This window comes from Phalangium opilio, unplaced genomic scaffold (genome assembly GCF_054372755.1).
Source record: "Phalangium opilio isolate 3A_F unplaced genomic scaffold, DU_Popi_V2 ptg000094l_1, whole genome shotgun sequence".
Classification (NCBI taxonomy): Eukaryota; Metazoa; Arthropoda; class Arachnida; order Opiliones; family Phalangiidae; genus Phalangium; species Phalangium opilio.
This window is the reverse complement of record NW_028324199.1, coordinates 2,894,758-2,910,082: the sequence shown is the minus strand read 5'-3', so window position 1 is coordinate 2,910,082 and position 15,325 is coordinate 2,894,758. Positions and strand designations below refer to the sequence as shown.

The following is a 15,325-nucleotide window of genomic DNA, read 5'->3' as shown; positions in this document are numbered from 1 at the left end:
CATATTGCCCATGACGTTGACAATGGTACCCGGATGGTAAGGTGCGGATCGCAGATGCGTAATCCCGTTCTGATGAATGAATGACGCAAATTCAGCACTTGTGAAACATGTGCCGTTGTCCGTGACGAGTGTGTCCATTACTACAAAACGGGCAATTGACTCGCGAATAAAGGTGATGACGGCGTGAGATGTTTGAGATGACGTGATCGCAACTTCGAACCATTTACTATAGGTGTCGACGACAATTAGAAGATAGCGTCCGTCAATCGGACCAGCGAAGTCCACGTGCACGCGTTCCCAAGGCTTCCTTGATGGCGGCCACGGATGATAGTGCTGGCGTGACGCTGGCAAGAAGCGCAGGATTTCGAGAGATATTCTATGTCTTTGTTAATTTGGGACCACCAGAACCGGGATCTCGCAACTGTCTTCATGGCCACAATACCCTGATGGGAACTGTGTAGTTCTTGAAGGAACTTCTTTCGCATCGCCTGGGGAATGACAACTCTATTTCCCATGAGGATGATATCTCCAAAGGTTGAGAGATCGTTCTTGCGTTTCCGGAAGGATTCCAGTTCTGACGAAGCTTTGGATCTCGGACATCCGAGGGTCATATAGCCTCGTAGGGTAACAAGCTTTTGATCAGCAACTGTGGATTCGGCCAGTTTTTCAGCCGTGACCTGGCCGTTGATCGTGGTATCTCTGAGGGCGAATACGTATTCCACTGGTGCTGGAGTGTCCGTGATATTCCCAATGGGCAGAGGTGACCGACTTAGGGCATCAGCATTTGCATTGGCTGAGCCTTTCCGGAATCGTGTCTCATACGAATAGGCTGCCATGATCAATGACCATCTTTGAATCCTTGCTTCCGCCATAGGAGGTACTGGTTTATTGGCAGCGAAGAGCGTGATGAGAGGCTGGTGGTCCGTGTATATGATAAATCTTTTTCCGTAGATGTAGTCCTTGAATTTCTTTACTGCGTATATCACGGCTAACCCCTCTCAGTCTAGCTGAGAATAGTTTATTTAGGCCGCTGTCAGACTCCGCGACGCAAAAGCGATGGGCCTCTCAACGCCTTTGATGACGTGCGAAATGACCGCCCCGATTCCTGTTGGAGAGGCATCGGATGGTATGGTAATATCTTTTTCTACGTCATAATGGACCAACACGCCGGATGATCTGATGGCTTCCTTTGCTGCGTGGAATGCGGTGGCTTCCCGGTCACTCCAGGTCCATGGTGCATCTTTCTTTAGTAGTGCATATAGCGGAGCCAGTCGTGTGGCGTTCTTCGGTATGAATCGTGCGTAGTAATTTAGTAGTCCGAGAAATGACCTCAATGTTTCCACGTTACGTGGAGTAGGCGCGTCCATTATGGCGGTCATCTTCTGATTTTGTGGGTAGTATTCTATCTTCTCGATGATTCCTTCTGCTTCCATCCGACGAAGTTCTTTTTCGACGGCGTCTTTGCGAGCGTATGGGATTGTGCGTGCTTTACAAAACTTCGGCTTCGCTTCTGGTTTTATGTGCAGATGGGCTTCGATATTCTTGACTTTCCCCAGCCCAGGTGTGAAGAGCTCGGAATGTTTCTTGAGTATCCTCTCTATGTTTGGCTCGTCCTGGATTGCGTGAATTGGCATTCTGCGAGGTGATCGGACGGATGGAAGTATGTTTAGCTTCGAAAAGAGCCATTTTCGGCCACAGAGATTCGGTCCATTTGTGTCCACAATCAGCATCGGAAGCGTCTCCTCTTCCACGCCATACTTGACTCGGACTTCTGTTATTCCAACAACTTTCACTTCGTTCCCTGTGTACGACTCCAGTTTTCGGGAAAACGGTGTGACTTGAGTGGTAGGAACAAGTCGCTGAAACTCTGTCTGGGTTATCATGGTGTGTCCCGAGCCATTATCGACTTGAAACGTGACGTCCGTCCCATTAACGCCCAGGGTTATGGTGTCGGGTGGTGGTACTTCCTCTCTGTTTCCGATCCTGTTTTGCACGACGTTGACAGTCCAGGATGATTTTTGCTGGTCTGTTCCATGATTTCGAGATTTGGCCTCTCTAATGTGTGCCACTTGACCTGAATTTCCCGGTCGCTCCCGGATCTGGCAAACGTCTACGTCATATTCGGAGAAATGGTGAATCTGGACTGACTCATCATGGTTTCCCGTCTGGACAAAGTTAGCTTGATGCGATTTCCATGGATTGTCCCTCGTTACCGGTTTATCCGGTGGATATAAACACGCCCGGGCCAGGTGTCCGTTCCGATCACATTTCGAGCATTTTGCATTGGCGTAAGGACAGTTCCGGGTGTAGTGGTCAGGACTCGCACATCTTATACACTTGCTGAGATCAGGAGATGGTCTGGTGTCCCACCGCTTCTTGTTATCGGTCTTCTTTGCTGACAGTCGATTGCCTTTTTGATCTTTTTGAGAATGCCAATCCCTTGTTGGTCGTACCCCTTTCTTGGTATGGATGACGTTAATCTGGGATGCCTTAGCCGTGTTTTCGGATCTAATTTCGCCAATGCTCCGTTTCGAGTTCTCCACTGCCAATAATAGTGTGGTAGCGCGCGCCAGGGTGATTGTCTTCTTCTCTTCTTCTTCAGCTATGAGACGTTGTTGCATTGGATCGTTTCCGATCCCAAAAATGATTTGGTCAACAATCATTTCGTCCCTTTTGTCAAATTTGCAGTGCTCTGTGAGGTTCTGGAGTTCGGCGATGTATGCCTCCACTTACTCGTCGACTTTACGGTGTCTTCGATGGAATCGTAGCCGGGCAATGCATCGCAAAGGTGTCGGATTAAAATGTTTATGTAAAATATCTACCAGCTCATCGTAGGTCTTGTCCTGTACCGTCGCAGGCCGTATCCGGTCCCGTAAAAGCTTATACGTGTCGGGACTAAGTATTGTCTGGAGAACGGCTTTCCTTTTTCCGACGTCTTCTATACCGTTTGCAACGAAGTACGTGGTCAGGCGTTCAGCGTATTGTTCCCAGGATTCATTGTGACTGTCGAAGATATTTAAACTTCCGATTGCTGCCATCGCGGAACGGAGTTTTACGCGAGTGCGGGTTTTCTTGACTAACTAACTTCACACGGTAAGGTTGTACGCGTTCAAAGTCCTCAAGATCGCGCTTCCGTCGCCATTCTGTTGTGTTCTCGAATAATGTAATTAATTGCCGGTTGATACACTTAATGTTTATTCGATACAACTGATTAAAATCTAATTACAAATTATGCTAAAACTTTATCGTTCGCGTCGGCTCTCCGAATCCCCTTATCGCCTTTCGTCTACAGTATTTATAGTTGGCTGATACATTGGTTTTTTACTATACAGTGTGGAAAAGATCAGAGTGCCCACATTTTTCAAACATTTTATAACAAAAAAAAACTCGAGATCAATTAGGAAATTAATTGTAGTACATTTCCCAGACTCATGGAATTTAATTAAAGAATTCTCTGGCATCCACTAAACAAATCGTTCATGTAGTTTCAAATTATCACAAAAATGAGAATTTATAAGAAATCAACACAATAATGTTAATGAAAAATTAGTTTTTGTAAGATAGCATAATCCTGCAACAAACAGGAAATTAATGTCCTTCAGCGCAAATGTTCGATGTGTCTTCCTTCCTGATGTAGACATTCTTCAAGTCTACTGGCCATTGATTCGCGTATGTGGCGAAGCATTCCTGGGGTGATGTTGCCAATGACAATTCTTTTTCTGGCTTTAAGGTCGTCGGGTGAATCTGGTTCAGTTGCGTATACCTTTCCCTTGACATAGCCCCAGAGGAAGAAATCTAACGGAGTTAGTTCAGGAGACCTCGGAGGCCAGGGCGTTGGTCCACCCCTACCAATCCATCGGTTAGGGAACTGGTTATTCAGCCACTCTATTACTTGTACGGCGAAGTGCGGTGGCGCGCCATCCTGTTGGAACCACATATCCCTCACTACTGCCAATGGTTGGCATCAGAAAACTCTTGACGCAAAAACTCCAAGTAACGTTGCCCGGTGATGTTCTCGTCAAAAAAGAATGGCCCAATGATTCTGTCGCCGATGATGCCAACCCACACATTGGTTTTCCAACGCACCTGATGGTAATGCTGCGACAAATAGTGAAGGTTATGTCGGTTGACTGTTCCATCTCGATGGAATGTAGCTTCGTCAGAGAACATAAACTAGCTAGGGAAACCTGACATTTCTTCATCGAGGAACCGCATTGCCAGAAAAAAGTCCTGACGCCTAAGATAGTCATCCCCTGTTAACGCTTGGTGTAGGTGAATTCAGTAAGGATGGAATCGGTTCCGATGCAAAATCGACAGAACTGTACTATGGCTAATGCCACACTCGTCTCCTACCGCTCTACTGCTGATGTGAGGGTCGGCTTCGAACCTTGCCACAATGTCCATCTCTCGGGCTTCGTTTCCAACTATCCGGTCAACACTACGTTGACGTCGTTGAACCGTAAAGCTACCTTCTGCTAGTAGGTTAGCTTCTAGCTTACCAAAAGTCCTTCGAGCAGGTGGCCTTCGGTTCGGAAAGCGTTCGGTGTACAAAATAACTGCCTGGCGAGAATTTCCTCGGCATTCACCCATAACGTAAATCATATCCAACTTTTCGCGATTAGTAAAACGCGCCATCATAACGAAGTACCAAGCTAATTGTCGTATCGTGAAGCGGCAGTGAAAAAAGGCGCAGGTTAAACTTAACACTTTATTATGTTCATTAAAGATTAGGCACAATTTGCACAACGCGGTTACTGGGTATGACAATTCGTAAGACTTAGCAATTAACATTCAAGCGAGAAGTGATGATTACGAAAACTGCTTTGCTATTTATAAGCTGAATTCTTGTTGAGTAAACAACAACATGTCGTCGTACGCTTTTTACTAGTTGGCGAAAAAGCGGCGTCACGTAACACTAATTTAATTCCTAGGTGGGGCACACTTCCAAAGTAAATTACCGTGAGATAACCTCGTATGCGAAATTTTAATAAATCCATACAATAATGTTAATGAAAAATTGGTTTTTCATCATAACCTTCAACAAACAGGAAATTAATGTCTTTCTAATGACAACAAAACAACACCTACTGCCATGGAGGGCAGAACTATCGCGGCTGTTAACAGGGGCCAATGTGCATTAAGGGTTATTTTTTAGGTTTGTGACCTCTAGGCCGTAAATACGAGGTTATCTCACGGTATTTTACTTCGGAAAGTGCCCCACGTACGAATTAAATTAGTGTTACGTCACGCCGCTTTTTCGCCAACTAGTAAAAAGCGTACGACGACATGTTGTTGTTTACTCAACAAGAATTCAGCTTATAAATAGCAAAGCAGTTTTCGTAATCATCACTTCTCGCTTGAATGTTAATTGCTAAGTCTTACGAATTGTCATACCCAGTAACCGCGTTGTGCAAATTGTGCCTAATCTTTAATGAACATAATAAAGTGTTAAGTTTAACTTGCGCCTTTTTTCACTGCTGCTTCACGATACGACAATTAGCTTGGTACTTCGTTATGGTGGCGCGTTTTACTAATCGCGAAAAGTTGGATATGATTTACGTTATGGGTGAATGCCGAGGAAATTCTCGCCAGGCAGTTATTTTGTACACCGAACGCTTTCCGAACCGAAGGCCACCTGCTCGAAGGAATTTTGGTAAGCTAGAAGCTAACCTACTAGCAGAAGGTAGCTTTACGGTTCAACGACGTCAACGTAGGGTTGACCGGATAGTTGGAAACGAAGCCCGAGAGATGGACATTGTTGCAAGGTTCGAAGCCGACCCTCACATCAGCAGTAGAGCGGTAGGAGACGAGTGTGGCATTAGCCATCGTACAGTTCTGTCGATTTTGCATCGGAACCGATTCCATCCTTACCGAATTCACCTACACCAAGCGTTAACAGGGGATGACTATCTTAGGCGTCAGGACTTTTGTCTGGCAATGCGGTTCCTCGATGAAGAAATGCCAGGTTTCCTTAGCAAGGTTATGTTCTCTGACGAAGCTACATTCCATCGAGATGGAACAGTCAACCGACATAACCTTCACTATTAGTCGCAACAAAATCCTCACTGGCTTCGGGAGCATTACCATCAGGTACGTTGGAAAACCAATGTGTGGGTTGGCATCATCGGCGACAGAATCATTGGGCCATTCTTTTTTGACGAGAACATCACCGGGCAACGTTACTTGGAGTTTTTGCGTCAAGAGTTTTCTGATGCCGTTAATGATTTACCATTGGCAGTAGTGAGGGATATGTGGTTCCAACAGGATGGCGCGCCACCGCACTTCGCCGTACCCGTAAGAGAGTGGCTGAATAACCAGTTCCCTAACCGATGGATTGGTAGGGGTGGACCAACGCCCTGGCCTCCGAGGTCTCCTGACCTAACTCCGTTAGATTTCTTTCTCTGGGGCTATGTCAAGGGAAAGGTATACGCAACTGAACCAGATTCACCCGACGACCTTAAAGCCAGAATAAGAATCGCCATTTCCAACATCACCCCAGGAATGCTTCGCCACGCCCGCGAATCAATGGCCAGTAGACTTGAAGAATGTCTACATCAGGAAGGAAGACACATCGAACATTTGCGCTGAAGGACATTAATTCCCTGTTTGTTGCAGGATTAATCTTGCAACATTACGATATCTTACAAAAACTAATTTTTCATTAACATTATTGTATTGATTTCTTACAAATTCTCATTTTTGTGATAATTTGAAACTACATGAACGATTTGTTTAGTGGATGCCAGAGAATTCTTTAATTAAATTGCCATGAGTCTGGGAAATGGACTACAATTAATTTCCTCGTTGTTCTCGAGTTTTTTATAAAATGTCCGAAAAATGTGGGCACTCTAATCTTTTCCACACTGTATACATTCTAGTTTTTTCCTACTCTATACAGCGATAGTTTTTTATGTGGAGTAGACGTAACAGCGACAAATGACGACGAGGAGCTTAAGCATAGAAAAGGAGATGGAGTAGATCATCCCCTTTAAAATCGACCAAAGTTTGCTCACTGATTACTGTGGTTTACATTTACAGTAGTGAGCTACTGTGATGGGAGAGCTACGTGAAGTGACGTCAATATTGGTGGTTAGAATATGGTAGCATCAATATGGTCGCCTGAAACACGGTAAGAGATAGGAAGCTGTGACGTCACGACACCGGGTCCTATTATCTCTCTTACATTCTTGAGCATGAGAGTGGAAAGTTTCCGAAAGAGAAATGTCTAGACAGACGTACTAGGTAGCAATAGTGGCCTGGATCTTACCTCATAAAGTACAAAAGTCTGACTATTGGAATGAGTTTAGTTTTGATGATCATTAATAGATCTGGCCGTCTTACGCGTCGCAGCTGGGGCATTTGAGGGGGGCGGGGTTATGTTTGACCCTAATGAGGTATGATTTCTTACCTCATGAGGTACATGAATAAAAATGGTGGCAAATGATAGAGCTGGAATGATCGATTCCAAATATATGAAATCTGACGTTACCAAAGGGGGCCATCAATTAATCAGACGGGGTTAAAATGGTCGAATGACGCACGAATTCTTACCTCATGAGGTACATGTATGAATGCGGTGTTGTTTGATAGATCTGGTCGTGTTAAATAACAGAATATAAAATCTGACTGGAAAATACGCGGCCAAGGTTTAATCTGACGGTCTGATTCTTGCGTCAGACTATGACAACTTCGTGCCTCATAAGGCACTAAAATCTAACAGGTGTTATATTGCATGCACAACTGATTCCAAGTATATTAAACTTAACTTGTTTGAGCGAGTTGTCCCTGATTCTAACGGGGTAATGTGGTAAATTGAATAGTGTTGTAGGCTCAATTCTCGCGTCAAAAGGATTCAAGGACTGCGTTATTTGCTCTGTGATCTTGTTTAATTGCATCTCATTTTTCTTTAAATTGCACGCTTTTAATTCTGATACAACGTCTTCTTGCTTTCGTAGTCCTAGATCCTTAAATAGGCTGCTCATAATGCTTGTTCTAATAAAGTGACTTCGAGCCCATCTTTGGCGTGCTGATATTGAATTAGTAAATGAGGCTATTCCCGTTTGTTTTTTGCTTAGATTTCCATGAGGTCTCCAGTCTTTTGGTTTAGTTTTTTGTATTTCTATTCATTCGGCCCACATAGTTTTGGGGATTTTAAGTTATTGGTCCTTCTGGAAATCTTTTTCCTATTGGTAGCATTCTATCCAAATCTCTTAGCAACTTCACAGGCTCCGGTTTTCAGTTTTTATCTAGGACGGCCTATTATAATTAAGCGTAGGTATAGGTACCTTCATTTCTCAGCCTTGAAGTTTAAATACGAAATATTTTTTGTACTTTGAAGCACCGTTTTGGGGATAGATATGATAAATTTCATTCGTCTTGTCATAACCAAGCTTTTGGCAATGGTTTGGATGTGGTTTTAATTTCGAATAAACATTTCGAGGGGTGGGGAGAGTTATACTTTACATGTGCGATGAAAGCGAATAATGTTCTAGTTTTATAAAGATCCATTCATTGCATACCATTTCGAGCTTTGCGGGAAGTGGTTTTTGGAACTGAGGAAAATAATATCTACATATCTGGCTCCCCTCATTTACAAAAATGATAAAATAGTTTTATTTTTACATTTAAACGATGTTTAGATAGGTAATTCAATTTAAATTCATAAAATAGTTTCATTATAGTTTCAATATAATTGGTTTAATATGTGAAGATGGAAATCGCATACCTTTCCCATATATTTTAATGTAAATATTTGATAAATTAGTTTCTAAATTAGATTAAAAAACCAAGCTTACGGGGGGAAATTAATAATAAGGGAAGTTTATATTTTAAAAGGTTTTAAAATAGGTAAATAACTTAAGCTGTTGGCCTAATGAATAAATCGTGCGAAAAACGTTTCTCAATGTGATCTCGATCACGTGTATACACATCACTCTCTAAAGGCCGAGAAAACATGATCAACAAGAGTAAATTCTATTTTAGAATTTAATCCAATGGATATGTTATCTCCCTCTGAGTGATCTATCACTCTCTGAAGGCCAAGAAAGCATGAGCAACATGAATAAATTCTTTATTTAAAAGAATTTAATCAATTGCTAATGTTTTCACCCTCTGAGTGATCTCGATCACGTGTATACACGTCACGCTCTAAAGGCCGAGAAAACATGATCAACAAGAGTAAATTCTATTTTAGAATTTAATTCAATGGATATGTTATCTCCCTCTGAGTGATCTATCACTCTCTGAAGGCCAAGAAAGCATGAGCAACATGAATAAATTCTTTATGAAAAAGAATTTAATCAATTGCTAATGTTTTCTCCCTCTGAGTGATCTCAATCACGTGTATACACATCATTCTCTAAAGGCCGAGAAAACATAATCAACAAGAGTAAATTCTATTTAAGAATTTAATCCAATTGATATGTTATCTCCCCCTGAGTGCTATAACTCTCAAAAGGCCAAGAAAACATCAGCTATATGAATAAATTCTTTATTTAAAAGAATTTAATCAATTGCAAATATTTTCTTCCTCTGAGTGATCTCGTTCACGTGTATACACATCACTCTCTAAAGGCCGAGAAAGCATAATCAAATGAATATGCTATCTCCCTCTGAGTGATCTCCCTTACTTTTATCGAATGCCATTTTCTAAGCATTTTAAGGCTTGTCTTAAACCTTTCTAAAAACAAAAATCGATTTGTGAAAAGAATAGGTCGATTCTCTATAATCAGCACTATATTTTTGGTTTAGGAATACGTTTCCAAAGGCTAAGTAAAGCTGACTCCCTTTATTAGTTGAAACCTTGTTCTTCAATCCTGGCAAAGGTTCAATTTGCCAAGGCAAAAAAACTTTGTCAATGCCTGTTTCCTTAGTAAAAAGTCAACAATAAAATCTCCAACGACCAAAGTAGGTACGGTCGGATCGTATTTTTTAGAAAATAGCCCAGTCAAATCATCTAACACCAGTTTCAAGCTGGCTTGAGGCGATTTGTGCAACAGTACTATCGCTATTTTCTCTCCTCCCAATTTACAATCGAGCCAAATCTGTTCAAAGCGGGCTATAGGCGATGGCTGCCCGTTTGGAAGCCAACCATGAGTGACTTTACAATCCAAAACCTGTTCAGTCACTTTACTATTTCCATAAATCATCGATCCATAAGATCTTCTTTCGGGAGCGTTCTCGGGCATGGAAATTCCTCCAAATTTCTCGAATTGAGCGATTCTTAAATCATCTTGCTCTTTCGCTCGAATTTCCACAAACAAAAGCAAGTCAGCACTGACAATGAAATCATCACGTCTGACGTCCTGCAAATGACCCCTTAAAGACTTGGGGTTATGGAAAAACATAACTGGTCGTGAGAGCAATGTTGACACAAAGAGCTGCGCTTCTCTTTCCATTCTCTCCATTTCTATTTTGACGACGTCATTGTCCTTTGGAGGTTCGGGTGCTACAAAATCACCATCGATATAAAGCCCCTGAGCGGAAGTGGCTCGGCTACAAGCAACGTACAACATTGACCTTTGCATTTTTCGGTTTTTGTTGGTATGAACCACCACACATTTGTAGGTATCACCCTGACTCTTATGAATGGTTATTGCTTCTGCCACTTGTAAGGGAAATTTATTCCTAGACACAGTGACGTTTTTATTCGAGTGTCGAAGCGTGAATGACCTCACCGTCTTTTCAAGGGGAGTCCACGAAGGCTCGGCCTTAGAAGCGACAATCAAAGCGGCACTTTTAGCTCTAATATCTTTACCCACCCTTTCGTGGTCAAAGGAAATCCAGACTCTAATAGGAACACGAACACCATCTGAACGCACTCCGTAGTCAATTTGACGTATTCTACCTGTGGCTCCATTAGCAACTCCATCTTGAATGTCAATGTTGTTGGTAACCATATACCGAGCACTAATTTGCAAGCGAATATTTTCAATCAATCCGTAAATGGAACTGGGCTTCAGTCGTTTCGCTCTATCCAGGATATTTTTTCGCACAAGCGCTTGAAAGTCTCCTTTCACGTTATCGAAAGCCAAAGAATCGCAAAATTCAGTATTGAACTGACTGAGACGTAGCTCACTGAAATCTGCCGCGCCTTTGTTCGTAGCATACAGATGTATGGCGTCGAGAGGAGGGTCACCTTTAACATTCACCTGCTGTTTCTGTATTAGTGATACGTCACTGACTTCCATTTTTCCTATTGCCATTCGATTCAGAGCAATGGCGAATGCCTTGTCTTCCTTCTGACGCATGATCTCATTCAAGAAAAAAACCTTAAATTCTTTCCATTGCAGATTATTATCTAGCAATTCAGCATAAGGGGTGTCACGAGTTTTAGGAATTTGAAATGCGTAACTATCGCCTCCTGGTTTTAGTTGGTTAAAATCGCCAACAACCAAAACTGATAGTCCACCGAATGATTCTTGTGATCCCATAATCTCTTGGCACCTAGAATTGACCTTCGTGAGTATCCCAACTCCTGCCATTGGAGTCTCGTCAATAATTATCAGTTTGAGGTCCTTCCAGGCAACCCTAATTTTGTTCAGAGTTTCCGACTCCATTCTCGACATGGGCCCTCCGTATTGGCTAACTGGAAGCGAGAAAGCCGTATGTAAAGTGGTCCCACCAATGTTAAAACCGGCTTTTCCCGTGAAAGCACACTTCAAGACAATAATGTTGGAGTTGTCAGCCCCAGGTTGTTTGTGAAAGTACCTAGTGACGCCTTCGCAAACGGCATTAATGAGGACGCTTTTACCTACTCCAGCTCCCCCAGTGACAAATAGGCAGAGATACTGGTCGGGCTTAGTTTTGAAATTCCCAAGAATGTAGCCAAATACTTCTCTCTGCTTTACGTTTAGACCCTGTACCATTTTGGCATACTCACTGTCCTCTACTACACGAACAGTTTGCACGACTGTGTAATCTGGGACACGGCAATCGGGGATTTCCCGTCCGATGTCTGCCGTAGCATTTCGTACGCAAGCCAGAACGGCGAATTCTGGGTCATCCATCGTGTATTGGCGATATCTTTCATCTTGATGCTCCAGTATTGGTTGCACATTAGCCAAATCTACTTGAGCTTCACTTTCGAGAAATTCTACCCTCGCTCTTTCAAAGTCGGCTTCACCAGTTTCATTTACAAATTCTTTTCTTTTCCGCGTAATCAGTTCAAGATTTGCTTCGTAGACTTCTTTGAAATCTTTTTCCAAAACATCTGTGGCCTCGTCGCGCCAAGGATAGAACAAGAGAATTTGCTCTCTGTAGAAATCCAATGTATCTTTCTCGATACTGTAATTCCTGTATCGGAGGAATTTTGCCTGTGTACGTTTGCGTACAAACCCATGGCCATGGTTCAAAGCGATCCAAACCGAAGCTATATTAGATTCGGGCTCGCTATCAAGTCGTTCATCCTCGTTTAAACTTGAAACTTGCCGACCTCGGCCTTTTTTCTTATTGAATTCATACCAAGCTGAAAACTCAAGCCAAACAGACTGATTCCATATCATTCAGCCTTAAAGGGTAACGATCAATTAGGCCTTCCGATAAAATATCTGTACTATCTTCTGGCAAATCGCCAAGCTGACTCTTTGGCTTGAGAATATGAACTCGTTTCTCTGGCATATTTGTGTTGATAAAGATGGTAGCTCTACTAAACTTAGACACGGTTATCTGCAGGCATAAGTACGCCGCTTCTTGGGCGGAAATTTCATGACCAGTGAGAAACGTTTTGGCGATAACTTTAAGCCTTTCTTTAACAGTAGAGCCCGCCTACCTAGCGGCTCTCGTAGCTTCCAAGTAATTGGGAAATGCCACGCTGTGATTTTCCAATGTAAGCGATGCCGTACATAATGCACGCGTAAGCATCCAGAACAAATGGAATGTCCATATTGGCTCTCCATAATCTAAAAATGTCTTGTTTGTAGGCATTCACTCTTACTTCCAGAGGAGATCTCTTCAAGAGAATGGTTTTTCACTTAAGATTAATTGTACCGCACTCAATATAGACCCGTTTGGTCATTTGAAGTGGCCGCAAAAACTCTTCAAATGTTTTAGGAGAATTTTCAGATGTGAAAGCCGCTATGGCTTTTTCCACGTTCTTATATTCCAATGCCAAATAATCACCGTACTCCTTTGTCTTATTTCTTAAAACAGGATCGTGAACATACGTTCTCGGCGTTGGAGGCCAGATAATCCCAAAACAACAAATAGTTTCTTCTCCCCGTTTTGCCTTGCACGTTCTTGTGTGTTTGAAGAGGAACCAGGTTAACTAAATCTTCATTTTCTGATATAGCGCAAGAAATGAAGTGCTCAACAAAAGTCTCGACTACTCCAGTGTTTGAAACATCCGGTTTTAATTTTGGAGCGCCGGAAACCCAAATTACACTGTGCACGTTAGGCGACCCATGGTGTTGAAACTCAACTCGATAATAGTAGTCCACCACTAGTCCCAGAGGTCTACTCTTCCTCCTGAGGTACTTTAATAATAATAATTGAAATCTATAATCAAAACATCTCGCGCATGTAATTGGGTCCTCCCGAATCAATTTGGCTTTATCTTTGAAAGCCATAGCTTCAATGTCTTGATTATTCGATATTCTTTTACCATCAGCTACCAACGACGCATTTATTAACTCAGGCCATCGGGTTTCGGCCGCGCTTACAGTCAGGAAAAACGTTGGAATTCCGAGTTGTCTGACCATGGCCAGAAGGTCCCTCGATTTACGTTGTCAAAATGCCGGAGAAGTGCGAAGGGGGTCCATTATCCTGAAACCATCGTCACGGTGAAGTAGCGATTCAATTCCAAAAAAAAAATTGAATTGCTTGACTGACTTTCATGGTCTCAATCTTTAACCATTTAAAAATTCAATTGGTGATGTCGCTAGTGCACCTTCTGTCCGAAGACAGCAATTCCCATTTTACAATAACTTGATAGCTGCATTTGACCTTAATGTCCCTTTTCTGCCCTCCATTAATTCAGTGAAATTACAATTCTTCGCAATCTTCATCGAAAATCAAAGACATGGAGAGGCTACCTTCTCCTGGTGCAAAGGTTATCGTTATATTAGTGTCCAATAAATCATCAGCTGATAATAGCAACGAATCTCTGGCTCCACAATTGATCATTTCTTCTTCATTTCCCTCAACCCATTCTTCATCATCAATTTCCTGCACATTGACATTCTTACCCATCACCTTCGATTTAGGCTTCAACTGTGTGGCTTCACTTAGAGCAATATTTCTGTCGTTTTCATTTACGAGGAAATCAACCGTTTCATGCACCAAAGTGTTCATGAGGTACACCGAAAGAGTGATGCAATGTTTCTTATAAAGTGGTGATTGCAGCAAAGCTTTAAGCGCGGCTAACTTGTTGAGAGTTATCTGGATAATCCCTTCCGGGGCAAACACCTGGAATCAATTAAATGTTTGACCCCCTGGTGGAATGGTTCACCAATTAATGAAGCAATAAATCACTCTAAATACAAATTCCATTCATAACAATGCAATACTAATGGTTCGACCACGCCCCCAAACCCATTAAGACACGTCTGAACGTGTTTACGTATAAATAAAAAACAGATGGGAATAACATCTTTTGTTAAGGTTCGACCCCCTTTTAAGGTCAAAGACCACCCGGAATGCCCCAATTAATGAAAGGATAAAATATATTCCATTGATAACTATGCAAGGAATCCAATGGAACTGCCCCGGCGCCAAAACTCATAAAATTTAGACACGTCTGAACGTGTTTACGTAAAAATAAAAAACTGATGGGGATAACTTGCCACGTACGAGTCATCTACACTGCCCTCATTGTGATGGGACTTTGAATGACGTGCCTGACTACGGCCAATTAAATTATTTCTGCACATCGCGTGACTGCGCGCACTTCAGTCCACGGTTTTAGTTCAATCTTAAATCCTTTTCCGTATGTCGACCCATAAAGAGCGAAGACATCTTCTTGACGACCGAAACTTTTGAACTCTGTGCGGTGAGTTTAAATACCGGATTAAGGACTCGTGCCCGTGTTACGAAAGGACAGATGATTCACCAGAGAATTAAATAAGGTACGGTAGTGACTTTCGTGTTGAAATAGATTTGTAGAAGCATCATAGTTATTTCAAAGCAGCTTTTGCTTCATATAAAAAGGGTATGTTTCGCTTTGCCTTATAACAATATCGGTAATTTACTTAATATTCATGTGTACAGTCTGTTATAAAAGTCTTTGCCCATTGGTTCTTTTTTCGGAATTCGTCCATTATTCAAACACCTTTTATCGCAGTGAATTGAAACTTGGGACAATCATAAATTATGTTGTTTGCCATCAAAT

General features: G+C 42.2%; 1 protein-coding gene across 1 annotated transcript; it reads right to left on the bottom strand.

Moving 5' to 3' along the window:
• Window positions 1-1,022: 1,022 nt before the first annotated feature.
• Window positions 1,023-3,038, bottom strand: LOC149638268 (uncharacterized). The gene is made up of 2 exons (XM_089850805.1): window positions 2,734-3,038; window positions 1,023-2,670 (listed from the first exon to the last, which is right to left on the bottom strand). Exons 1-2 carry the CDS (start codon window positions 3,036-3,038, stop codon window positions 1,023-1,025), a joined length of 1,953 nt encoding a protein of 650 aa, XP_089706931.1.
• Between the last annotated feature and the right edge of the window lie 12,287 nt (window positions 3,039-15,325).

What these genes read in the sequence shown, in the direction of transcription:
- LOC149638268 (XM_089850805.1), bottom strand. Translation starts at nt 3,038, where the DNA reads ATGGCAGCAATCGGAAGTTTAAATATCTTCGACAGTCACAATGAATCC. An exon ending in AGACACCGTAAAGTCGACGA is followed by an intron (nt 2,671 to 2,733) that starts GTAAGTGGAGGC and finishes ATTTGACAAAAG; the next exon opens with GGACGAAATGATTGTTGACC.